Genomic DNA, 26,457 nt, shown 5'->3' with positions numbered 1-26,457 from the left:
GTGGAGTAGCACGGAGAATATAGCACGTGGTCGGGCGCGGAGGCAGCGCATTCTCTCGAAGCGCTTTTCTGTAGCGTCGTGTGTGGTCCATTTTGCGCGCCGAAAAGTGCGGGTTCTCCTTTCCTTTTTATTTTGTAATTTTTTTTCTGCCGCCGACAGTGGTTGTTCGGCACCAAAGTCGGCTCGTAAAACTTGCTTTTTTCGGGTTTTTTGGGGGACGTGACATTTACCGTATTTACTCGCACAATGAACGCACCCCCCAAGTCGGCTCACAAAATTTTGACTTTTTTTTTCACTCGCGTAATAAACGCACCCCCAACTCGGATGTCAAAATTTTGACCCCCTCCCCCCACGGTGCAGCGAGGTCGCGGTGCAGCAACCTCGCTGCTGCAGCGAGGTCGCGAATGCATGGGCAGCGTGGGTGAACAAAACGCCTTGCAAAAGGCGTTAAAAAATAAAAAAAGATCCAATGGAAGCAAGAAAAAAAAAACATGGAGAGGAGGTTTTTTGTTTTTTTTTTTGCATAGTGCAGTCTGGACTTTGGGGTCGCGCGCCGCGTGCAGGGTGATAAGAAAGATAAATAAAACAGCTTGCGAAAGGCGGCACAAAAAAAAAAAAAAAAACCCCACGGAATTAAAAGAAAAAAAAAACAAAACAAAGAGGAGCTTTTTTTTCTTTTTTTTTTTTTGCACAGGGCAGTTTGGTTACAGGGTCACGTGCCGCGCGCAAGGAGATAAGAAAGGTAAGCAGAAAAACCCTCGAGGCGGCAAAAATAAAAAAAAAAAAAAAAAAAAAAAAAAAAAAAAACACCGACCTAAGAGAAAAAAAACACTGCAGCTTTTTTTTTTCTTTTTTTGCACAACCTAGTTTGGTTAGGGTGTTGCGTGCCGCGCGCAAAGAGATAAGAAGTTACCTCTGTTTTTCAGGATTAAAGGTCCGTTCATTATGTGAGTAAATACGGACGCAAAAAGTTTACTTCTCGTAAAATTTTTTCGCGAGAACTTTGCATCGATTTTTCGGAAAAAAAAAGTGCTTTCATTCTGCGAGTAAATACGGTAGTTACGCTGCTCTCCGGAGCATGCTTTTGGACACTCGTTTTAAGCGCAGACGGCAGCAGACCATCTGTGAGTACCGTCGAAAATTGGGCGAGTTGATTCTGCATAGTTATGAAGAGGGAAACGGCGCCAAAAGTATGGAGCACAAAGAACGAGGAACGCACAGACCGAGCGCTGACTGACAACTGGTTTATTTGGGTTTACTACGGTTGATAGAATGCCATTTAGTCGAAGCACGTTTTAGAGAACGGGCACGTTTTATCAAAGCACAGTTTAGAGAAAGCAGAGCCTCTGTTTAGAGAAATGCCGTTTATCGAAAAGGGGACGCTATTGAAAAAAAGGGTTTTCTACTGATTCCGCGCTCGCGGCCGAGTGCGAGTGCTGAATCAGCGGGAGGCCGGAATTCCGCGCCATGCCTAATTCTTTTCACGAGCAAAGCCCCTCGTTTCAAATTGAAGCACCGGTGTAGAATACGCTTGCCACACTTACAGAAACCGACAACTGCAAAATCACAAAAAGAAACGCGTTAACCACGTTAATTAACCCAAGCCCCCCGCTGCGCTCCCGCCGCTTCGCGGCGGCAGTCTGCGGCGGCTCATTACAAAAATGTTAACTCACCTGACTTATCCGCACACGCCGCTTTGCGGCGACCAAATTCGCTAAAAGGAGGCTCATCGCCATTTTCTCTAAACTTGGTTTCTCCATAAAGGCATTCGATGAACTGGGGTCGGTAAAACGGCGTTCGCTAAAACGAGCTTCTCTAAACCGCATGACTCCGGGTTTATTTCTGGAAAACACCTACCTGCATAAAAACGCAGACAAACATACGTTTTTGACACGTGCCCTAAGGGCACGTGTCAAAACATTTAGTTGTCATGTAGGAGAATGTACTTTGACCAATCAGGGAGATGCATCAATGATAGGCTCAGAGGACACGCACTTTCTATAAGATCTTGGCCTTTGGGTAATTTAGCCATTCATTGTGATAGATGCTCCCCTCCTTTCGAGAAGAGGACGATTGTTGCTCGGCACAGTCAGCTGGTGACAAAATCTTCGAGGATGAGTGCGTCAGTGCTTTCTCGATTGCACTCTGCGACAAGGAAATCATGTTTTTGGATGACTGTGACACGTGCCCTTAGGCGATGGTCCGATGTATCTTTATGTTTTTATGCCGGTAGGTGGTTTTCCAGAAATAAGCCAGTTGTCAGTCAGTGCTCGGTCTGTGCGTTCCTCGTTCTTTGTCCTCCATACCTTTGGCGCTGTTTCCCCCTTTGTAACGTCTGCGAGTACTTTGGACAATAAAAGAAAGCTTAATTTTAACCTATTTTTTTCCTGTCCTTTTTTTAACTCGATCATTCGGATAATTATTTCAACCGAATTTCAAGGTCCCGTCGAGGTCGAATTAACCGAAGTTTACTGTATATATATTAAAAAGGGAAAGCATTTTTATGCTGTCTCGGCATTTGTTGGGCCGACGCACCGATCTCGGTGGGGATCCAAGGTTCCCAAATTGTTCCAGCTTGGGGCGAGAATATGTGGTGGAGGAAACAAGGATCTAAGCAAAATCAGTACACCTCCTCTTTGTGCCGGACGTACGTGAAAAAGGGCTCAGCCGGCTCTGTTGTGCACCCCACCCCATCCTCGCTGCACCGCAGCTGTACCATGCACACATGGTTGAGTGCACGGCCGACCGTGCTGCTATGGTTCAGGGCAGCTACGGTATTGCTGTCAGTGCTAGTGCTCCCGCTCCTACGAGAGCAACAAAGCCACTTTGAGAATAGATATCTTGGTGCTTTGGTATAAAGGTTGCTTTCAATCAGTATGCTGATCCTGTCTTTTTAGATTGGGGTGCACATTCCAATGAACGTGGTGACCTGTATAACGATGAATTTTCACGTTCCTGGAGATTTTGTCATGGAGGCATTTGACTGTATAGCGAAGCGATCACGTTTTCCCATTCTCATTTGCACTTTTTCAGTGTATTCGTGTCTGTTTTTTTGTGCAGGAACTTGAGGGGCGTCCACAGATATAGCCAAGAAACCCTTTATAATCTAAAAATAATCAAATTCAAAAAGCTTATCAAGTCATAGACCACCACACTTTGCTGCCGCAACCGAGCGGCCGCCCAAACGGGCTGCTGCAAAAGCGGGTGGGCGCAGCCGCTGCATCGTCGTCTGCTCCTTGTCTGGGAAGCGGCTTTTCCGCATCGCACGCGGGGAAGTTGTTGCGGCGTGCCGATGGGGGCGTTTGTAGCCCCAGCGACAACGTACCGACCGAGAGAGCCTAGATCTAAGAGAGAACAACTGCAACTATGGAGAGCATTTGCAATTCAATGGCAGATGCCTCATGGGCAGATTGGAGCATGGTCGCCTGCATTTGGTTATCTCGTGCCTTGCGTGGCACGGAAACCGGGTGGAGAGGCAGACACGTTTGCAGACGTTGGTTTTGCCCCCTTGCAGACTGCAGCTCGTTTTGCTAATGTGACCCACAAACCGCGTGACTCCGATTGAGCAGTTGCCCCTTCTCTCTAAAATATACACTCTCTGCGCTGACGAAGCACAAACTTGAGCGCAAACTCGGTGCCGTGCACGATTCTTTGTTGGCTTCGTGTTGCATGTCGGCGTCGCTGGTTGGTGTGGTCGCTCTCTACGTAGAAGTCTAGCTTCGCTCAAGCACCAATCCGGCGAATTGTCGCCACTCAACAATGGCGAGTCTTGTCACCGCGGGCACCTCGACGGGAAAAACGAAGGCGATCTCCTCCAACCAAAGCGTGCCGCCATCCTCGACGAAGTGCGCATAAACGTAAACATTGCCGTCCACCACTGGCGTCCTCCGCGGCAGCCGTCGCAGCTGTCGACACGCTCCGTACTGGCGCTGCCGGCGGGATCAGCAGACCGTCGGTCTGCGGAAGTGTATTTATTAAGTGATTAAATACACACAGCATCCTTCGAGTTAAGGTACAATATTTTTCTCAACTCTCGGGACCACAAAGCACGACAAGCGGTAACGCTTTGTTTGTTTGGCCGCGGATCTCCTTCCGCTTGGTAGCATGGGCGTAGCGAGCCACTGACAAGCGCTTGCCGGTGCTTTGTGCGCGAGCACCGTGGGAACAAAATCTGGGTGGTCTCGACCGGACGACGGTTTCCCTGCACGTAAGCGAGCCTAGGGACGGGGATCGAAATGGAGGCCACACTTGCCTTCATGAAAGTGCTTGCCGCACAAACTCTCACCTGCACGAGGCGACCATTCTTTTTGATCCACGGATATTATCCACCTTCTGCGCCTTTCAGAGTCCGCCGGGAACTTGTGGAAACTCGCTCCTCTACTTTTCCTGTACCTTTCGATGCAATTAACGACTACACAGCTTTGCGGCATTCTGAAATGCCACGACTCCGATGTGAAACGTGCGCCCTTCTGCCCACACCACTCGACTCCGGTGCGATCACTGCGCCGCCGCAGCTCCACGATGTCAAGCCTGCATGTCGGTCTATGTGGTAAAGTACTACCGAATCGCCGGTGTGGCGATATGTTCTACTAAGAACTGAAGAGCCAGGACAGTAAACGTCTTTACTTCATGATGGCGGATGCCGAACCGCCGCTCGCGCGCTCGGCTCCAGACGAGTGTGTGTTGTCGTCGTCGTCTAGTCTCAGTTCCCATCATATCTTCCCCCTTAAAAAGAAGACTGGAAGGGCTGAACCTTTTTTCTCTCTCGAGTCGAGCGCCGTGGAAGTGGCACGTACAGGAGTTGAGAGGGGCTGGTTCTGGTTTGTTGAGGGACTTTTAGATGAACTTGGGTTTGCGGGAATTGAATCAGTGGGATTCGGGCCCGGCAATGGGTCCAGCCCTCGTTCAGCTAGAGCTCCGTCGCAGGGAACCTTGCTCTCTGATGTAGGTGTGAGTGGCGCCTCTGGGTCAGTCCATTCCGGAAACCCAAGTGGGTCTTCTGTGTGCCGCTGGCGAACTTGGTCAAGATGGCGACGCACCAGGTCCGAATTGGTTTGTATCGTCACCATGCGTGAGCCTTCTGCGCTCTTGACGATTCCCGGCAGCCACTTTGGACCCTTACCAAAGTTTCGGAAGAATATCTTTCTGCCCGGTTTAAAAAATGGCGGAATGGGCTGACTCCCGCCCTGTGCAGTCAGCTCTGACCTCTTGTCCGGAAAGCACGTGTCCAAACGTGACCGGATCTGGTATCCCAAAAGTAACTGGGATGGAGACTTGCCCGAAGCCACAGGCGTGCGTTGATGATTGAGAAGCAGTCGACACAACTTGACGTCCAGTGTGGACCCGCTTGTCTTCTTCAAGGCATCCTTAACAGTATGTACGGCTCGTTCGGCGAGGCCGTTCGATTGTGGATGATAGGGGGCCGTGCGGTAGTGCTCCACGTGGTTCCTCTTTAGGAACTGAGAGAACTCTTCACTTGTAAATGGTGTACCATTATCCGTGACGACAGTCCGTGGGATTCCAAAACGGCTGAAAAGCTCCCGAAGCTGTCGGATTGTGGAATCCGACGTTGCATGATTGGTAGCTGTAGCTTCAATCCACTTCGAGTATGCGTCGATGACAATCAGGATCATCTTTCCTTCGACGGGCCCGGCATAATCCAAGTGTAACCTCGACCAGGGTTCACCGGTCACCGGCCAATCGACAGGTTTCTGCGCTGCTGGCATAGAAGCCGCTTGAATACATGTCTCACATCTCTGGGTGAGGTCTACGATAGCCGAGTCCAATGAGGGCCACCAGAACTTTGAGCGAGCAACCGTCTTCATGGCCGACGCACCTTGGTGGGTCTCGTGGAGGAGCTTGAGGACAGCTTCGCGAGCCTTTTTTTGGAACAACGACTCGGTTTCCCCAGTACAGCAAGCTGTGATGCACCGAAAGCTCGTCTTTCCTGCTCCAGAAAGGTCGAAGCCCCTCTTGCTCCATCAATAGCTTCCGCGGCCATCCGCGCTGGATATAACTGATGACGCTACGCAACGTCTTGTCTTCCGCGGTCATCTGTGCCATCTGTTTCGCTGACACCAAGCCGTTATCCAGCTCCTCCAAGGAAGCAATTATTTCAGGAAGATCCTCCTCTTGTAGTTCCTGCGAATCCGCTTGAAGGGGAAGTCTACTCATGGCATCGGCATTGGCGTTGCTTGTCCCTGGCCGGTACTCGATGCGATAGCTGTATCCACCCAGGATGATGGCCCACCGTTGAATTCTAGCCGCAGCCATCGTCGGCACGGCCTTGTCATGATGAAAGAGACCTACCAAGGGCTTGTGATCTGTAACCAGAGTGAACTCCCTACCCAACAAGTAGTCCTTAAACTTCGTGACAGCGAACACCAATGCCAAGGCTTCTCGTTCCAGTTGGGAGTAGTTCTTCTCAGCACTCGTCAGTGTCCGAGAACGAAAACCGACAGGCTTCACTTCGCTTCCACAACGGTGGGAAAGGACGGCACCAATTCCATGTGGTGAAGCGTCACATTCAAGAAGCAAGGGCTTCGTTGGGTCATAGTGAGCTAACATGTTGGACTCACTCAGGATTGTTTTTGCTCGTTGAAACGCCCTGTCTTCATCTGTTCCCCAATGCCATTTTACTCCCTTTTGCAACAGTGCGTACAAGGGGGACAACAATGTTGCCATGTTTTGCACAAACCGGTTATAATAAGTTATGAGGCCCAGGAACGAGCGAAGCTCGCTGACGTTCGTTGGTGCTGGGGCATGCTGGAGGGCCTCCAGGTTCTTGCCGGTTGGATGCAGCCCTTTTGTGTCAATCCTGTGTCCAAGGTAGATAACTTCTGCTTTCCGGAAGCAACATTTCTCCTTGTTCAGTTTGACTCCGTTATCACGGAGAACTTGCAGTACCTGACGTAGCCTTTCACCGCTGTCCCCGTTCTTTTCCGCTACCAGGACATCATCCAGGTACACTTGAACTCCAGAAACGCCTTGTAACAAGGTCTCCATTCTCCTCTGGAAGATTGAAGGGGCCGACGCAACACCAAAAGGTAGCCGGTTGTAGCAATATAGGCCCTTGTGCGTGTTGATCACCGTCAACTTCTTGGACTCCTCGTCTAATGGAATTTGGTTATAGGCTTCGCGAAGGTCCAGCGTACTGAAAAGGTCACCGCCATTCAGTGATGCGAAAATGTCCTCAATCAGTGGTAACGGGTACTGCTCCGTTGGACAAGCCTTGTTCAAGGTGAGTTTAAAATCCCCGCAGAGCCTGATACAGCCGTTTTTCTTAACGACCGGCACGACTGGGGTTGCCCATTCAGAATGGGTAACAGGAGAGAGGATACCGTTCTCCACCAGGCGGTCGATCTCGTCGGTAACCTTCTGTCGTAGCCCGTACGCCACAGGTCTGGCCTTCCAGAACTTTGGTGTCGCTCCTGGGTTCACGTGCAAATGTATTTCCGGTCCTTTGATGAGACCCAAACCCGGTTGAAAAAGTTCTTGGTATTCTGCCAATACCTGATTCAAGTCTCCATGTTGCTCTGTCTTCAAGGACAACAGCTGAGTTGGAAGAAGGCAGAAGGCTCGAATCACGTCACGGCCAACCAGACTTGGTCCGTTACATCCCAAAACCGTTAACTCGGCTTTTTTTTTACGTCCTTCATAACTGACCGTCAAGCTCAACTTCCCGATGATTGGCACCCTACCGAGGTAGCATGACAGACTTAACGTGGTTTCTTGCAACCGAGGCCACCTTGCTTTGTTTTCTTCATATACCCTTTTTGGAATGACGCAGACCGGGGAGCCGGTGTCCAGTTCCATGAGTAGGTCAACACCCCCCCACGTGAACAACCGTCGGACCGGCGCAATTAGGTTCAACGTGTCCTCTCGCTGCGGTCGTGGAAAAAGGCTGTCAATGCCACAGTCGTCATCAGATTCTGTTCCAGCAAAGGCGTTGGTCCCTGCACGCGACGTAGTCTCGCGTGAAGTGCAACGCTGGGCAACATGTCCAATCTTCCCACATCGAAAACAAGTCTTCTTCCGAAACCCGCAGTCCTTAGGGAGGTGTGAAGTTATCCCGCAACGGTAGCAGGCCTCCGATGCTATCACCTTCTCTTGGATCCTGCCAGGACTTCGGGTTTGAGAGGTCTTGGTCCCTCTCGCGGTTATCTTCTGGAGTTCTCCCTCTGGCTTCACCATTTGTGTGGCATCTTTTGTCGCTGCTTCTGCGGCAACTGCCATGTCCACCGCCGACTCCAGCGTCAGGTCCCGGCGTGCCAAGAGAGTCTGCTGTAGCTTCTCGTTACGCAGCCCACACACTAGCCGGTCCCGTAGCATGCGGTCGAGCATCGACCCAAAGTTGCATTTATCCGCGATGCGCCGCAGCTCCACCAGGAAATCGTGAACTGTCTCATTTTCTCCTTGTCGGCGGCTGAAGAAACGGAAGCTCTCCGCTATCTCATTTGGCTTCGGCGTGAAGTAGTTATCAAGGTGCTTGACAGTTTCGTCGTAGCTCAGCTCGGATACTTGTAATGGCGCGCAACTTGCCGACAACACCCGAATAGCTTTGGTTTCTAACGCAGAGACTAGAAGCGCACGCTTCTGAGGCGCCGACGTGATCTTATTCCCCTCGAAGTAGGCTTCGACTCTAATGAAATAAGAGTCCCACCTGTCTGTAGCCTCGTTGAAGGGCGGAACGTTGTACGCCATCCTTGCTGAGATGACCGGTGGTGACCCGCCGATCAGGGGACCGTTTCCAGCGTGGGTGTCCGTGTTCCTCGTCGCCAATGTGGTAAAGTACTACCGAATTGCCGGTGTGGCGATATGTTCTACTAAGAACTGAAGAGCCAGGACAGTAAACGTCTTTACTTCATGATGGCGGATGCCGAACCGCCGCTCGCGCGCTCGGCTCCAGACGAGTGTGTGTTGTCGTCGTCGTCTAGTCTCAGTTCCCATCAGTCTATAACGAAGGAACGTATATAGCAAGGCGATTTCAGATTCCCGTTAACTCGGTTATAAGTGGTCCTAACAGTATGTGTATTCAAATTTGAAGTGATTGGAGAAGTGGGTGAATGGAAGGCTGCTAGCAACAGCTAATGAAACTACCGAGTGGAAACAGCTCGTGGAAAGCGCCGTTTCACCTTTGCGGGAGTGAATGGGCGTGTTGAAAACGAGCAATTCACCGGGTCGAGGACAGTAGCTACGTAAGGACGCGAGAACACTTGCTTTTTGGATTTTCGTAGTGGGGCAGTAGGCTGTGTTTTGGTTGAATGCCGAGACGAGAGCGTTCTGTCCAGGTGCACGTGAGGTGCGTCGACCTGGGGACGGAACTCTGGGTGGAGCCTGGCAGCCTGTACGACCTGGAGGCATTTGGGGACAGCGTGGCCCGTCTTCCCCACCAGGTGTGTTGGAGGGCCCAGACAGGGCTTGGACCACGGGACTGCAGGCAGGTTGCATGCACGGGCGTTGCACGGAGAGGCCTCCTCCTCGCAGCTGGTATTGCAAACGCGGCCCTCAAACCACGTGAGCCCAATCGAGCCGTTGGAACCACTCTCTGATCTAGGCGTGCCGGGGCCTCGCAGCTGTGCCTGCACAGGTCGGAAGAGCTCTTGCCTTTTTATGCGATGATGGGACACGATTCGGTATATTCAATATTCGCTGCGTGAAATAATTCAAAATGGATACGAGATTATTGTGGTAGGCTCTTGGCTCAATTTACATCTAGTGGCTCAAATATTGTTCAACGTCATTTTGCGCTAATGAGGATTAAAAAATTACACCATCTTCCCGAGGGGAACCATGGGGTGATGCGGAGCATCGCGGATCGTTATTAACGGTGTTAGTAACGTTGTTAATAACATTATTAGTAACGTTGTTAACTTGCGTGTTATTACGTTGTTAACTTGCGTGTTATTATGTTGTTAACTTGTGTTGGTTACCACACATCGCGTGAATGTTGTTGGAAACTCCGCGATGCTCCGCATCACCCCATGGTTCTCCTCGGGAAGATGGTGTAATTTTTTAACGTGCATCACGCAGTAGTGATCACACGAACGCGTGCCAGTACGAAACTCATTCAGATCGAAATGGGCGGGGGCGGCGAGGATCGAACCCAGGAGGTTCCCAGCGCAAGCTTTCGCTCCACGCTCCGAGCTGAGACGCAATAGCCCACTCAACCACTTCCTCCCCTTGAACGCGCGCAGCGCGCTACCGCTGCTTATATTCACACTTGAAGGAGAGGAAACTAGAGGAGGAGAGTTTCGCGCGCGGTGTGAGTAGAAGCGAACGCACGCGAAGTGCACGCAGCTGGTAGAGAGAGAGCGGAGAGAGTAACGCGCAGCTGTTGGAGAGAGGGAAGGAGGATCTTTTTTACAGCTGAGCTGTTAAAGGGCTAGTTTCCCTAGTACTGTGTCCGTCAGCAAACGAATGATGACACGAAACTCTGCACAGCTACCGCCATTTATGTGCGACGGCAGCAACCAGACAACCGGCTTGCAGGTTGTCTGGTTGCCGCCGTCCCTCTTAGATGACGCAGCCTTTCCAGCCTTTCCACTCTGGCTTGCCGACTTGTGGCCTGCAATTTGTTCCCAGCACTGCTTCGCTGGTCCTCCTTCTTCACCAGAGAGGCTGAGAGTTTTGTTTTTTTGGAATTTGGAAATAAAAATTGGCTTTTGCGAGCGAACAAACTTTGAATTTATTACTTTCCTAGAAATGTGGGTCAGGGTGTTGCAGCTGGCAGGCTGTGAGGTGAGCCTCGTGGGTTACGTAATCTTCTTGGCGAAGGTGCGGCTGGGTCTTTCGGCAGGTAGGGTCTGCCATGTTCTGGTGGAACGACAGAGAGCCACTGCCACCTCCGGGCTCCGCAAGCGCCTGTCGAGGTCTCGATTTATTGTGCGGCTCTGGAAATTTCCAATGCGAAGTTTAGGGATGGGTAAATTAGCGCTTCATCGCTGCCGGCTACGATCGTCAATGCCCTCGTATTCACGGCCCACAAGGAGCAAGCCCCAGTTATCCCAAACCCGAAATTGCGGAAACTGCCCGTTCCTTGGATTGCGATGGAACAAAATTAGATTGCCTGAGCTCCCCGCATTCGAAACTGTGGAACATTGGAGCGGGAACTGCGGTCGGTTGTGCCTGCTCTGTGCTACCAGACTAAATGGTAGCACCTGCGGCCAGGAAACTTGTGGGCGTTGCTCGTTTCAAATCTATGCATGCCCCGCTCTCTGTGGGGAGTCGCCATCCGATTCTCTTCTGTAAAACTGGCCACGTCGCTCTGGTGGCGGCAGATGGCATTTTGGGTCGGGAGCGGAGGAGTCCGAGTTCTTCCGAGACGTGCACGCGAAGCTTCGGTCCTTGGACTGCTTACCGGTCTCGAAACTCAGCCAGTTTCCGCCCTAGTCGTCGTCGAGCGTCGCCAAAAAGGAACGTTTAAGGGAGGCCATGAAAAATTTTAACCCATTGGCTACCATGCGCGCTGCCGGGTCGTCCGTGCCACGGGATTTCCCCCCTAAAACAGGGCCACACTAGGCATGACTGTCGCTTGTATAATAAGCTTTTACAGTAAGACTCGGTGCAGGAAACAAGAAAACGTGTTTGTATACATGCTCAAGTAGTTTATCGAGTCTACAAATCATCAGGCCCTCCCAGATTCTTCCTCGTATCAAAGATCCCAAAGCAATTGTTCCTCGGTCGCTTAGGCGTTGCACAACCAGTGCTTTCCTGTTGCGATTCAGACTCAACTGCTGTCGGAATTGCTCCCGTCGTCGACAGAAGGCCCCGAAAACTCACCATCCTCACCAGACGTCATCATCTCTGTCGAAAAGGGTATCTATGATTTCATCGTCAAAAATGCCACACCGTACACTGGACGCTGCCATCTTCTCCAAGCAGGCAGCGATCAAGCAGGAAAGACGTCACACACAAAAACAAGCTCCAACAAACACAGTGAAGAGAATGACTCTTGCCATCTGTTGGCAATGTGTCTAACTGCACTGTCCCAAGTGTACGTAGCACGCCAAACAAAATCATGCAGACCGACGCTGGCTTTGGCAATATGGCCCCTGACGACACGCCCGGCGGTTCCCCAACTTCGGTAGCGAATCGGTTAATACTCGTAAAGCGAACGTAGCACCTTTCGCGTCGGAATTATTCTGAAATGACGCGACCCGTAGGTCCCGCACAGGTTTAGACGGGTGCGAGGGTTTTGCGAAGGACTCGTCCGGCGTCTTGTCGGTCAGCCGGGTTCCTCCCAACGTGGAGAGGGTTTTCTCGTCAGAGCGAGCGCCGTCCTCCGCAGGCCCTGGCGTGCCGCCTGGGAGAGGTGCTTCCGTGGACGGAAAGTGCAACTCTGCGGCTCACCCAGCTGGTGCCCCCGGACCTGGAGCTGCTCGTCAAGGTTAGCCCACGTTCCTCCACGTCCGGGACGGTGCCTCTGTTCGTATGTCGGTTTCAAAGCAAACCACCAGAGTGCCACGCCGTCGGAGTAGCTGTAATACTATGAATTCAAAAGTCTGCTTACTATCCCCAACTGCAATCTAAAAAGACACTCGAGTACCCACAGCGTTCTTTGGCGCAATGGTGACGAGGTAGGAGCCTTTTCCATTGGCGTCGTACTGGAAGAGAGCACGGTACAGAGGGCGTGTCGATACGCACGTCGAAGTGATCCGTGTTACTAAGGGAATATTCACACGAGGGAGAAATCCCGGGGATTTCTCCACGGCACGCGCATCCCGCGACGAAAACGTCGTTCTTTGCATTATGCAGAAGCCTCGCGTTTTCGTCTCGTGATGCGCGCGTGCCGGGGAGAAATCCCTGGGATTTCTCCCTCTTGTGAATACCCCTTAACTGGGTCTCGGTGAACTCGAGGTGGCACCAACCCTGCAGAGTTTTCTTTGGTGTTCCTTTGGAGCCCAGCAGACAGTTAATTTGCCGTAGGTTTGTGGCCTTTATCGGCTAGTTTGTCTTTTAATGCATGTTTTACCAGTTCTTCTATACGAGAAGGTTGTCACAAACAAGCGTCGGGAACGAGGGTCAGAAACGAGTGATGTGCTGGCAGAGACGGTTATGTCGAAGCTCCAAGTTGGTTTGGTGCATGGCCCCTGAGCGCAGCTGGTCTGGAAAGAATTTTTTAAATTCGTGGCCATGAGATGAAAATAATAGAATAGTAAATTAATGAAATGAAATAAATAAATAGTAAGAATGAAAAAAAAATTGTTTAAGGGGTAACTGCAAAGAAAATGTGGTTTTTTAAACAGCCTAATTGGGACAAGCATGTTACGAAACAATTTTACCGCGAAAAAAAAAAAAATTACAGCAATTGATTGCGGGCGAGCTCTGGAACTTGCAGGCAGCTGACGCACTCGTGGGCCGTCGGCATTAGTTGGCAGCACTTTTTTCTTTTAGTCTTGACAAATCGAGGCAGTTGGGTAACACCCGAGCCATCCACTGGCCAATTCGTAGAAGCGGGCGAGAAGATAGCAGCGACGCAGTCCTTTGTCCCGCCTAACGAAGAACAGCTGGAGTTAATTACCAGCGGGTGTCGTCCAACCGTGCTGAAGGTTCGGGAGGTGCACCATGTTCGTTCTGGCAGTCGTCCTCCGCGGTGTGTCTTTGACAAGACTCACCAGAAGTTGAGACCCTGTGTTTGTCGTTCAACTCCGCAGTCGAGTCGATCCAAGAGCGAAGGGTGGGGCGTACTTCTCCGCACGGGTCGAAAGAGCGGGAGTTTTAAATGTATAGAGGTTGGGACTCTGACTCAATTACGTCCTGTAACATAAATGTTGCAAAAAAAAAATGTTTTTTTTTTTTGCAGAAGTTTTTTTTTGTGACATGCTTGTCCCAATCAGGCTGTTTAAAAAAAAAAAAAAAAAAAACTTTTTTTTTTGCAGTTGCTCTTTAAAGTTTTATATGCATGAAATGGAGTCTTCAAGAAGGGATAGTTCTATTTGTTTATTTTAAACCGAAAGCTTCTGTAGGTCCCGACGTTGGGTAATGTGAGACACTAATTTTCCCGCCAAATTTAGCGGGGAAACTGAATTTGTTCACATGATATCAATTTCCCCGCTAACTTGAGATGGATGGGCAAAATTTTGGGATTAGAGGGTAGCATTAAGATAACCAAGGTATGAAGTGTAAGTGGATGGGAGGCGGAGAGTGCAGCGGGTCTCTGGGTGCAGGTGATGAGCCCCGCCCGGGAGGACCGTCCCACTCTGGTGGCATTCTTCAAGCGCACAGAGCCCCACAACGAGCTGGTCTCCATCAACGCCTCCCTGGCCGTCTCTCTGCAGGCCGACAGGTGGGCCTCCGGCCACGGGCTTTTCCTTTCCACCGTCCCGTACATTTTGGCCAGTTTGCGCAGAAAAGCGGCAAAGCTTTGCTTCTAAAGTCTGTGCCTAGTTCCCCTAGCTTTATTATGTACGAAAACACCGGCGTTGCATATAAAGAGAAACAAACGCTTTTACTAGATCTAACCCCTACAAAATGACCGACGTGTCGTCCACTCACGCGTTTCCGTAGCTCTCGCTCATTCTTTCTCTGGGGACCGCCAACACTGAGTATTTGCCACCCCCGTCTCAACTGCCTTGGCAAAAAGGAAATGGTCGTTCGTCTCGCACTGTCCGGCCCCCGAGTTGCATACTCCGCGAATAAAATTTGTGTTAGCCTAGTTTCGCATTCGCTGCCCATCCAACATGGCTCTCCACTCTCGGGACTGCAATTAGTATTTACCAAAATATTCGCACCCACATGTCGGGATGGTTGCGCAGCCTTGGAGGCCATTGTTTTGCGGCTCCCCCGCTTTGCGGCGGCCTCCCCCCCCCACTAAAAGCGAAAAAAAATATAAGAAGGGGGGGGGGGTGAGGGGGTGTGCTTAGATTCGAAAAATCTAGAATGACCGCCCTCCCCTTCTTTTCGCTGCGACATGACGACGAGACGGGTGTGAGAAATACCATTTTATTTTGCAAACATTTAAAAGAAAAATTGATGGAGACAGTGAATTTCGCTTTCAGAGACAGTGTCCGTGAAAGCGAAACCTGCCGAGCGCTGCCAATACCAGGCCCATGTGACAACATGCTGATTGCATGTTGTCACATGGGCCTTTGGTTTCCCTTGAACCGGTTGAAAGCCACACAGGGTTGCTTTCAACCGGTTTTTGACGCCCTGTGCCGTCATCTGTCGTGTAGCGTAGGAACGCAGCAACGGCGAGCACGGCCGGACTGGAGAGGCGCGTGGGCGTCACGAGCCCGCTTGCCTCTGCATGGGGGGGTGCTTAGATTCGCAAGCAAACTTTTTTCCCGATTCGCGAAAATAGAGGGGGGTGCTTAGAATCGAGAAAATATGGTAATACAACGGTGCAATCCACTTATAACTACAGTAAAACCTCGTTAATTCAACCCCCGCTAATTCGGAAATTCGGATAATTTGAACTGCCGATCCGGTCCCGTCAAACGTATGTATTAGTCAATGGCAGCAAACGCTCATTAATTCGGAGGGAACGCGGCGCACTATGGTTAATTCGGACGAATTCGGCAGGTGGCGCTAGCTACCGTCTGTTCCAAAAGGTATGACCGCTATCCATCCGAAGTGCACACGTGGTTTTTCCGGTTTTCCCATGCTTCTTCACTCTTCCGGTTCTCCGTGTTTCGCACCAGCTTTGCTCAGGATCGCCGTGCTTCAGCGCGTTACTCTCCTGGCATGGAAGCGGCAGAAGCATTGCTGCAACGGAAAAAGGGTAGCACAAGTGACCGACGACCGGAATGGCAAAATCGCGACACGCGGGGCTATTGTTCCCGAGTGTGCCAATAGCGAGAGTGACAGTCACGTTTTATGCCTCAACGCGGGGATTCTAAAGCCCGCCATTTTAACAACTATCCTACCCCTCAATTTTTCGCCGGCCACCCCTGCATTGAAAAATGCAACGTGACTGGCACTCTCGCTATCGGCACTCGGGAAAAATAGCGCCGGGTGTCGCGATTTCGCCGCTCCGATTACTGGTCAGTTGTGCTACTCGTTTTCCATTGCAGCTGTACTAGGCTAAGAATTTAGCGACGAAAGTAGAAATACTGAGGGCCTTGGAGGGCGGCGTCTCTCTACAAGTGATGGAAAGTTGCGACGTCAAGAGAAGCGCTTTGGCCACGTACATAAAAATTGTGGCTGATATCCTACAGGCTTTCGAGAGCGAGAAGTTCAACGCGAAAAGAAAGCGGCCTTGGAAGGTGGTGCTCCCGAAACTAGAAGAGGGCTTGCTGTGCTACATTGTCAGCACACGGGATGCGTAGCTCCGGCAGTGCGAGTGCGGTGGAGCACTCGACCGCGCTAAGGAAAGTTGTTGTCTCCGCCCAAGTGTCGTCCAGAAAGCAGGCGGTAATAGCAGATTTCTTGTCAAAATGTATGTCACAGGGAAACGTTTTCGCGCAGCTTTTTTTGTCCTTTCGATATTTCGACTTTCGGATAATTCGGACATTTTTGCCGGTCCTATGAGATCCGAATTGACGAGGTTTTACTGTATTAGCAAAACCTTGAAACTTAATCTTTTTAACAGACTGTCCTTAAAAAAAATTGTAGAGCCCTTCCACTTAACATAAAGATGGAGGGCCAGTGAAGCTGTTACAGTCTGCTCTTTATTACAGACCTTTATTTTGACCAAGATTTCGGTCTGTTGTAAAAGGAGTATGTTGAATGCAGATATGAAGTTGAGTCAATGGCACGTAAAGGGAAACCAACTGTACTTCACAAATTGGTATGTTATATCCACATGTCTCTTGCAACCAGGTCTGTATTTAGACTGTATTTTTACGATGTCTAGGACGATACCTAGAGGACGACCTCAAGGACGGCTTCTAGGACGACCACAAGGGCAACCTTGAGGACGACGCCTATAGGACGACGTCTAGGGCGGCCTCGAGGACAACGTCTAGGTTGACCTTGAGGACGTCTAGGACGACACCTAGGATGACCTCTGGACGACCTCAAGGCCGACTTCTAGGAAGACCTTGGGAACAAATTCTAGGACGACGTCTAGGACGACCTCAAGGATGACTTCTAGGACGACCTCAAGGACGACTTCTATGATGACGTCTAAAACGAGCTCAAGGACGACGCCTAGGATGACCTCGATGACGACTTCTAGGACAACTTCGAGGACGACCTTGAGGACGATGCCTAGAGATAACAAGGGATCAGGGCCTCACTATCTAATAATGTCAAGAAAGGCTGACTCACGCTGGTTTCCCCCTTTTTCTATATTTATTTATTCATACTTGCCACGATCAATGGGGAATTTTCTGTCAACATCCGCGGATGCATATTATAGCAAGGCTGTTATACGCTAGGGTTGGGGAAAATATGCGTTCTCACATGTCGACACAAAACTTCCCATTGGTCGTAGCAAGTATGAACAAATAAAAACAAAAAGAGGGGTCAAGTATGAATAAATAAAAACAATTAGAGGGGGCAGCCAGCGTGAGTCAGCCTTCCTTGGCATTATTAGATAGTGCGGTCCTGACCCCGTGTTATGATCTCTAAGCATTTTCCTCGAGGTCGTCCTTGACGTCGTCCAAGAGTTCGTTCTAGGCGTCATCCTCTAGGCGTTGTCCTCGAGGTCGTCCTTGACGTTGTCCTTTAGGTCATCCTCGAGGTTGTCCTATTGTTGTCCTTGAGGTTGTCCAAGAGGTCGTCCTCTAGGCGTCGTCCTCAAGGTCGTCCTAGAAATCGTCTTTGAGGTCCTCCTAGACGTCGTCCTTGAGGTCCTCCTAGACAATGTCCTTGAGGTCCTTCTAGGCGTTGTCCTTGAGGTCGTCCTTGAGTTCGTCCTAGAGGTTGTCATAGAAGTCGTCCTTGAGGTCGTCCTAGACGTCGTCCTCTAGACATCACCTTAGACAGCATAAAGATAACAGCTTCGCTGGTCCTCCATCTTTACGTGAAGTGGAGGGCTTTACAATTTTTTTTATTAGATCCTAGCGCATCACAGCTCCGCTGTAAAGTTTCCTCATTGTTACCTCGTGCAGGTTACCGGCGTAAGTTGCATCATAAGAGATGCTGCAAAAATCATGAACCATTCCAGTCTGTGACGGTGGATGACCAGTGAAGCAGTTTAGCACACGACACAGACATGACACAGAATTTTGGTCAAAGGTACGAACACATTTATTTTCTTGATCGGTGGTCATCGTGACGAAAGGTACGCACGCACATGTTGATGTCTATCACTGCCCCGAAAAGCCAGAGGAAATTAGACACACGTGACAGGGAAATTTCTCCTCTAAATTTAGCAGGTAAATTGACACCACGTGACACAACTTTGTGACGTGACGGCTTCGTGACGTCACGAAACTGTGACGTCATCTCTGTTGCTGCACACGAAAAATCTGCAGGACCTTAGCCATAAGCAGCTCGGTTGTAAAATATGAGCCTAACTTAAGGGGGGACACTGCCCAGAAAAAAAAAATTTCTGCAAAAAAAGTTGATTTTGTAAAATGACATATTTACATCCATTAACATCTGGAGAGTACTCCTAAAAAGTTTAATTAATTTACACTGCATAGTTAATTTTTTATAAATTATTTTCTGTCCAAAGCTAAAGAAAAGGTAGGGTTTGGAGCACTTTGAATGCATTTTTCTCCGTTCCACTTTTTGGTATAAATTCCATTTTAGTCAATCTATCGTTTGATAAGAGCGAAACAGGGAAGGCTCATTCTTTCCTTTTCCTGACTGAAATTTAATAAGGAGGGCAGGGCGGCTATGGAACATTTTTGTCACTTTACGGATGTCTTTTATAAAAAATGTTGACATTTTGTCAAAGACACAGAAGTCCAAAAAATTGACCAATTTTGCAGAAGAAACAATTTATAGAAATAATATACTTTTTAGAAAAAACGTTCCATAGCCGCACCCTCTAGGCATTCTGCTACCTATCTAGCAAATAAAAATCTTGAATATTGTGATAGTTTTCCAACGATAGATTAACTAAACAATGTAGGCGTGTTGCTGATAGAAGCTGCTCTAATTTCCTTCCCATTTAACCGACAGACTTGAAATTTTGTTATACACCCTCTAGCATGACCACCAACCTACCCTGTAAATTTCATTAATTGTAAGACAAGGGTTCAAAAGTTGACCCCCTAGGGGGTGTCCCCCCTTAAGAGCCTTTAAGTAGCCACGAAATGAAACTGTGTTGAGCCTTAAGTGACTGATCCATGCTTGCAGAAGCTGGACGAATCTGGTGCGTACGCTGGCGCCAGTCTTTTAGAGTGCACTACTCGCATAGACACCGAAGGTAGGCCGCTGTCGATACCGTCGTTGCTCGACGGCTCGTTATGCTTCCTCCACCGTTTCGGGTAGTTTCTCTGTAACAACATTATCCACCCCGCAAGCCGCAGTTTGTTTCTTGGTTCCTTTCTAGAACACTGGTTCACCTGGTACATTTGGCTTTTGGTAGAGTCAGCCTTCACGGCGAGCAACGTACGAGGCCTCCGAGTTGACTCTGGCGCCCAAGGGGGCCACTGTGTTGGGGGCTCAATGCATGTTGCTTTGGTGCATGTGGCATTGCCATTGTCCAGAATCATTTTCCTCTTCTGCTTTTCGGTAGCGCCGTCAAACTTTCCGAGCCATTCCTCGAAGAGATTGCGAGTAATCCATCCTTGATGACGGACTGAAATGTTCTTGAAGCGGGTTTGTTTCTTTTAATCCCACGTTGCACGCAAGAATGCAGTCCCTCGGACTTGGCTGTTTTTTTCCTGCTTTATACATAGCCCAGTGATGTGATTGCTGCGCCAATTGCACCAAACTGCGCCTATGGGCTAACCCTGCTACATCCTGCTACATTTTTCCAAAATATGGGTAATCTGCGCCAAGCCTGCGCCAAAGGACCGATTTCGGTCGCCTTTCAAAACCGAAACTAAACTGAAAACCGCAATAGACCGATCTCACCAGCTAGTTTGAGTATGCCACCGCTGCCGACGTGCATCGTGGGAGCTGTAGTCTTTCTGCATGCGCGATAACCCTGCTGGAGGTCTGCGCGAGCAGAGCACGAGGCGGCATGAGCTGTCTCGTGAACTGGCGTCTGCCTCCTACGAACTACAGTTATGGCGGCGTCACGCATGCGTGGTACGCTTGGTGGGATCGGTCTATTAGGCATGCGTGAGCTAGGTGGCGCAAGCGGCTCCTGACACAAAGATACCCTGCGTGAATCGTCCATCCGGTCCCCCGTTATATAGTTTTTCCCGCCGTCTCGCGTTTCGCGCCCTCGTCGCTTCGGGAATCTCGTCTCGCGTCTTTTTTCTAATTTTTTCAACGATAGACGCGGGCATGTGCGGACGCTCTGACGTTAGTGTGCCGGGTGCCAGCAATGTCGTCATGCTGTGAAACAAAACCACGTTTTTGCGCGGCGAGAGTTATTTTGTGAGCTGAAACGCTCGCGCTGTGCACAATTACTGTGGTCGCGCGACATCGGGTGTTGCCGTCCCCACGTCGCTGCAGATATGGCGCTTCCTAAACTTATTCATCGACATTCCTGTCTTTGTTTAAATCATACTCTAATACAAAAATCCCTCTTTAACTCAATGACTGCTTGTCGAAATATTGATTACCTAGGTTTTTCTCGGTAGGCTTTCCTTCGAGAGAACCCCGGTACGTGAAAAATATGCCGTGAAAGAAAGTTGGTGAAGAGAAGTGAGCTAAAACAAAGAAGGCAATGTCTGCACGCTGAACCCGCACAGCGCGGTTGTTTGTCTCGAGTTCAGTCGTTGCACAAAGTGCTCCAAGAACTTTTTGACCCTGGCTCGCATGTCCTGCATCGATGCGCTCAGGTTCTTTTTCTTTTTTTCTGTGTGTTCAGCTTTGTCTTGCCTTCCGGCCTGGCAAGCACGCGCCGCTGGACTGTTTTATTATTTTTTTATGTCGCATGCTGGACAATTGCATTTTGCATACCACGACTACGACAGAGGCACCAGCGGAACGCTTGCAATCCATTGTTTAACGTTTGCTTACTTTTGATGGAAATCTGGCACGTCGGGAACCAGTAAAACGGTAGCGTGCGTTCTTTTTGGAATTGCTCGGCAACGCCTACAATACACTTGTGGGATGTCTTAGCCGTAAAAACACAAACAGCGAGTTCTGTCAGAACACAGCACGAAGTGCCTTTCGTTTGTCCGCCACTTAAAACGAATATTTTTAGCTTAGAATATCTGCTCCAAAAGCCACTTTCGCTGCTCCAAAACACTGTTTTGGCTGCTCCAAAAGGTGCTCCAAGATGGCTTAGGCCAATCACATCACTGATAGCCTATAACTTGCCTTTTCTTTATGCTTGAGCTAAATGCTTTTCGTGTGAAATTATGTGTTATAAACGGTGCCGTTTCATGGCCGTTGTGCGGCATGTACACTAACGCTTCGATCGATGCTTTGGGTGGTCCGCAAAAATGGCTTTCTCGACGCGCCGAGATTTACTACGCAGGTATGGCTAAGTAGTGCATGCACGCAGTGAAAATATCAACAAATAAACTTGCCTCGATGGAGAAAAAAAAACAAAAAAAAACACCTTTCGGGCAATCTACAGCGCCATTTCTCGGGCGACGCGGGCGGTGCAGGTTGACTCGGAGACACCGCTGACAGATGGCATATTTCATTTATTTATTTACACCTGAAGGGCATTTATACAATACAGACAACGCAAATAGGTCATTTCATGTCAAAACGTCCCAGACATTGCACTTGACCACCCCTCATTTAAAAAAAAAATTATAGCCTTTTGTTGCAATGTTTGTAGTCATGCCCTGAAATATTTTTGATGGCTTGAGCGCGGTTTTAATCTAGGTATCACTCAATAATTGGTGAAAAATCAGCTTTGTTATGAAATATCCAACAATATTTTTTTTTCTTGAATTTGCACAACTTTCGACTTATTGTGGTTAGGCTTGTGCAGTTTTGTTTAATTTTAATATTTAAAAAAAAAAAAAATTTTTCTTTAAAGTTTTAATGTTTTTGTTATTTTATTAAAAAAATATCTATTTACTCCCGGGACTTATAATAACTTTTTACCGGCTGCCTTGTAGGTGTATAATCTGTGAAGAATGTTTAAAACCGCTCAGTTAAATAAATATCTCTCAGTAAAACAAAATCCTGAAGTTGCAAAGAAGTATGCTTTGACTCATAAACGGCCGTTTATTTCACCCTGAGGTGGTCCAAATAAAAATACAAAGTATGATAAGTTTGGAAGAACAATAGATTGTCTTTTGATTCTGAAAGTTTAATCAAAGTAATTTTTGTTTAAAGCGAGAAAACGATTTTTGAAGTTGAACATTCGCACCACAACCTGGCGTCGCTTCTTAACGCCTCTTTGCCGCACAGCACGCCGCCTGCGACGATAGCTGAAACGATTAGGTCCAAAGAAAGAAGGGAGTTTTCTGCCGCTTCCCCTTGCCCGTCTTTCCGGCTGCAAGGGAAGAAACGGCGAATATGGTGTAATAATCAGAGGTGGCGCCAGTGCGTAGCCATAGCAGGCCCGTTGTGCCATTTGCACCCGAGGGCGGCTCCTTACACTCCGAAACGCTATGCCTAATCGACGGGTGGCATCAGCTGACGTGGACTTCACCATGCCATACCAAAGGTTCCTAAAATAAAATTAATGGCTCTTCACCGTAATGTTAGCGGTGCGCCTCTCTAAAAATATTTTTGACGAAAAACAAATTTCATGGGGTGATGGTGGTTTGAACTCGTAAAAAGGGAGTGAAACTAGGAGTCATTTAATAATTGAGGAGATTTTTTTACGGAACACTGGAATATGTTTGCCTAAAAACTATATGGTATTTGGATTGCTATGTGATGAGGAGAGATACTAAGGAACATCTCGGGCGGAACCAGCTGCACAAAGGAAGGAGGGAGGGAGAAAAGAGAACCGACCGCCTTTCCTTCCTTTGCTCAGCTGGTTCCACCCGAGATATACCAACTAGCTCAGCTCATTCGCATTGGATGAATCAATTCTAGAGGTGAGCCTATGTATCGGGTGGCAGCTTGCGCCACCTAATGGCGTAGTGCCTACTCGCATAGCACACAATCGCGTTGGTTCCAGTGGGCCTAGGTTTCGTTCGCTTGGCGGAATTTCATTGTTTTATATTCAGTTTTCTGGCCGATTTTTGTAGAAAACACTGTGTAGGTACCAAATTTCCATCCTTGTACCCGATATGAAAAGGATGATTGCGACACTATATGTAATTTCTTTTAACTTGGAACCAATGCAGTTTTTGACGATTCTGAGAAAATTAATTGGTATAAGGAACATATTGTCGTACGCGGTATTGTTATAAGTGGATTGCGCCGTAAGGAAATTTACAAGGGTGCACTGCCTCGGAAGTCAGCAGTTCAGGGAAAAGGGCTAATGTTGGGTGTAACATGTTGTGAAACATTTCGCATGCTGGCATTTAGTAAAACAAAATATCTTCGATAAGACAAGTTGGATAGAACAATGTAACATACGACTAGTTTATTTATTTAAATATAGCTGGACATTATTTTCCCAGCACCGTCCTTTAAAATTAAAATGAAGTACCGTATTCACTCGCGTAATGAACACACTTTTTTTTTTAAAATTGACTCATATTTGAGAGTGCATTTATTACGCAGGGTAAAATTTCTGCATTTACGCACTTTGCAAAAATGTTATTTTAGATGCTAACATGACACGGCATGGTACTGCGGCACAACTTTACTGACGGAGGTGCACCCATGACCAGGCATGGGCGCGCCACAGTAACCATGCTTTATAAATTGCTAACATTTTTAGGACGCTTTTGGCGTGACATTTACCAAAGGACCTATGAAGCTCAATCGGCATGGAGAGCGGTGTGACCGTTTTTAGACCTAACCCCTTTCACTCGGTGTCCGAAAGCGGACCACAGGCGACGGCATGTTTGTTGACATCAATGCATCCGGTGGGCAAAACGTGTCCGGACAATTCCTCGACACCAGCTTCGTTAGGTGTGTTCCACACCAACAGTGAACACCGCTCTGTTTCAACAGTTAAAAGAGAGCGGCGTTAGGTGTGCTTGCCGCTCTGTTTCACTGTTGATCACTTCCGCAACTACGCATTTGCAGCCATGAGAGCATGTACTGCTATGCTTGGCTTGACTTGACGTGGCCTGGCCGCGGCGAAAGAAATTTGGCCTGGTGACTAGCTGAGTTGGACGCAGTTCGGGACTAGTGGAGCCGAAAATTGGACGTGCATCATTACGCTAGGGGAAAAAAAAAGTCGAAATATTGATGCCCATTGTGGGGGCTGCATTCATTTTGCGAGTAAATGCGTCATGTTCAATACAAGAAAAACGAAATGGACGATCGGCAGCGAGTGAAAGGCCCTACTGAGGCGTTGCTACGTGGTTTCTCCAAGCGTGCCGCCGCAAAGCAGTGAAGCTTCACGCCAGAGCGCCGGTACAGAGCGCCGAAGCTCGGTGCAAGAGAGCTGAGAATACCCAAGGCATCATTTTTCATTTTAGAGCATTATAAAAACTAACATGGTGAAGGTGAGCATCGAATCGAATGGCAGATGCCTATTTCTGCGTGTTGTGTTGTCCTTCTCGTCTCGGTGTTGTTATTCGTAATCCTTTGCAGTGCAGTTGAATATAAGCAGGAAAAACCCTGTCCCAAGCACCGTTTAAGCACTGCCACTGTTTGGGAATTGGGGAGAATGTTTGCACAGCCCCGACCGGTTTCAGGCTGGAGGACAGAGCTCCGAAGCGGGTGCTGCCCTTGGCGAGGCTGTCGTCGCAGACTTCGCTGGAGAGGAAGGTGGAAGGGGTTGAATGGTAAGAGTTGCTGCCGTCGGCGCCACGTCGTCAAGGTGGCCGAGGGGCAGACGGTCTTTCTATGCCACGAGGCCTTGAAATGCCAGCTGGGACGGGCTCGTGGTGCATTCCCATAGTTTGTTTGCTTTCGCGAGGTGCTTGCGATGCATTCTGTGACCGCTAAATGCGGGAAATAGAGTGGGTATTAGTCGTCCGCAATAATGAACATGTTCGAAACCTCCAAGCTGAATCTAGCAGATTTAGTTCAAGGTCACTTTTCTATCGTTAGTACAGTAGAACTTGGTCACTTTGTTTTTTAGAGGGCCCGCAGTAGATACTGACTATCTGGGAACACGTAACACCCTCTTCTTTGGCCAATGGACGAGGCGGAAAGCAACTCTCGCGTGGCAGTTTATTGGTATATTTCACGTAGACTTTATTGGCTATGGAGAACTGCCACATTTACTCAGACGTTTTTTCTTTCGGAACTGTTACTTGAAATTAAGGGTTGTTCCGTAATCTCAATCGGAGGATGCCGATCGTGCCAACTCAAATACTGCCCCGCATCGGCTGCTGCTCCTCGCACGCTGATACAAAGCGGCGAAGCTTGACGCGCACAATGTCACGCACGATTATTAGCTTGGAACTCCGCATGAAATGATATTAAAGGGACGGGAGAAACAGAAGCACGCGAGTGCATTCTAAGCTTGTCGCATTATTGAGGAAGCCAAGTGAAGTGGGGCAAAAGGAAGATTGTGTCGGATGGCGTACGTAAGGACCGGGAATGGGAAATTAATGCATATACCCCTATGCATTACTCGCCCCTCATGCACTGGCCTAGGGCCCTCTCTCACTCAACGCCCTGACGCACTCACCCCCCTCGCGCCCCTCACACACTCACTGCCCTCATGCCCCTCGTGCATTCACGGCCCTCATGGCCCTCATGCACTCATGGCCCTCACCACCCTCACATACTCACCGTCCTCATGCATTCTGACCCCTCACAACCTCACGGTCCTCACATGAATTTTCTTGGTTCAGAAACTCACTCACCCTCACCTGTGGAGGTGAGTGAGGGCCCTTACTTAGTTGCTCAAAATCATTCTAACAGAGAAGAACGAATTGGGTGGTGCGAAGCGTATGCGGTGGAAGGCCACTGCAACGGTGTCCGGCGCTATGTTGGTGCGAGTTGGGTATGTGCGTTGGACGGAACCGGTGTCGGCGAACGTCTCGGCCGTCTGAAAAAGTATAGACCGAGAAGGTATCATTGAGGTTCTGCTGTATCGGAAACGTAAAGTGGAGTGCAGCTTCATTAGGGGCTAGATTGGTCCGGGCTGAGTGGGGCAGGGTTTGCAGGCGTGCCGAGGAGGAGGAGGATGAGGGAGAGGCAAAGCTGCCCCCGCTGGTGGCCCCTGCCCTGCCCCCCGTGGGGGACTACCTGGACGTGAACGTGATGGTGGCCGCCAACCCCCTCAACTTTGTCTGCCAGCCCTGGCTCAACGGAGGACAACTCAGCCAGCTCATGGCCGAGATGCAGGTGGGAACCCCACCCCAGTATTCGCTCCTTCTCTCCACGGCGTCCTGGACGAGCCGCTAAACCAGCAGTCGAACGACCCAGCTTGCTTAAAGGGGCACTGCTTTTTGCAATAGTCTGAATCTTTAGGCTATAATCATTCTAAAAAACCAAACATTACAA

General features: G+C 49.2%; 1 protein-coding gene across 1 annotated transcript in view; it reads left to right on the top strand.

The window, feature by feature from the left end:
- Positions 1-26,457, top strand: part of LOC8031263 (tudor domain-containing protein 7A) — a 142,138-nt gene that overhangs the window by 82,136 nt on the left and 33,545 nt on the right. Inside the window, exons 16-20 of the mRNA XM_040212490.3 lie at positions 9,291-9,395; positions 12,290-12,388; positions 14,169-14,287; positions 24,693-24,782; positions 26,118-26,298. Coding sequence (XP_040068424.1) covers positions 9,291-9,395; positions 12,290-12,388; positions 14,169-14,287; positions 24,693-24,782; positions 26,118-26,298 — 594 coding nt within the window. The remainder of the gene's footprint in view (positions 1-9,290; positions 9,396-12,289; positions 12,389-14,168; positions 14,288-24,692; positions 24,783-26,117; positions 26,299-26,457) is intronic.

Source organism: Ixodes scapularis, unplaced genomic scaffold (assembly GCF_016920785.2).
Source record: "Ixodes scapularis isolate PalLabHiFi unplaced genomic scaffold, ASM1692078v2 PGA_scaffold7__128_contigs__length_106722199, whole genome shotgun sequence".
Taxonomy (NCBI): domain Eukaryota; kingdom Metazoa; phylum Arthropoda; class Arachnida; order Ixodida; family Ixodidae; genus Ixodes; species Ixodes scapularis.
The sequence above is the reverse complement of the archived record's forward strand: the minus strand, read 5'-3'. Positions and strand labels throughout refer to the sequence as shown.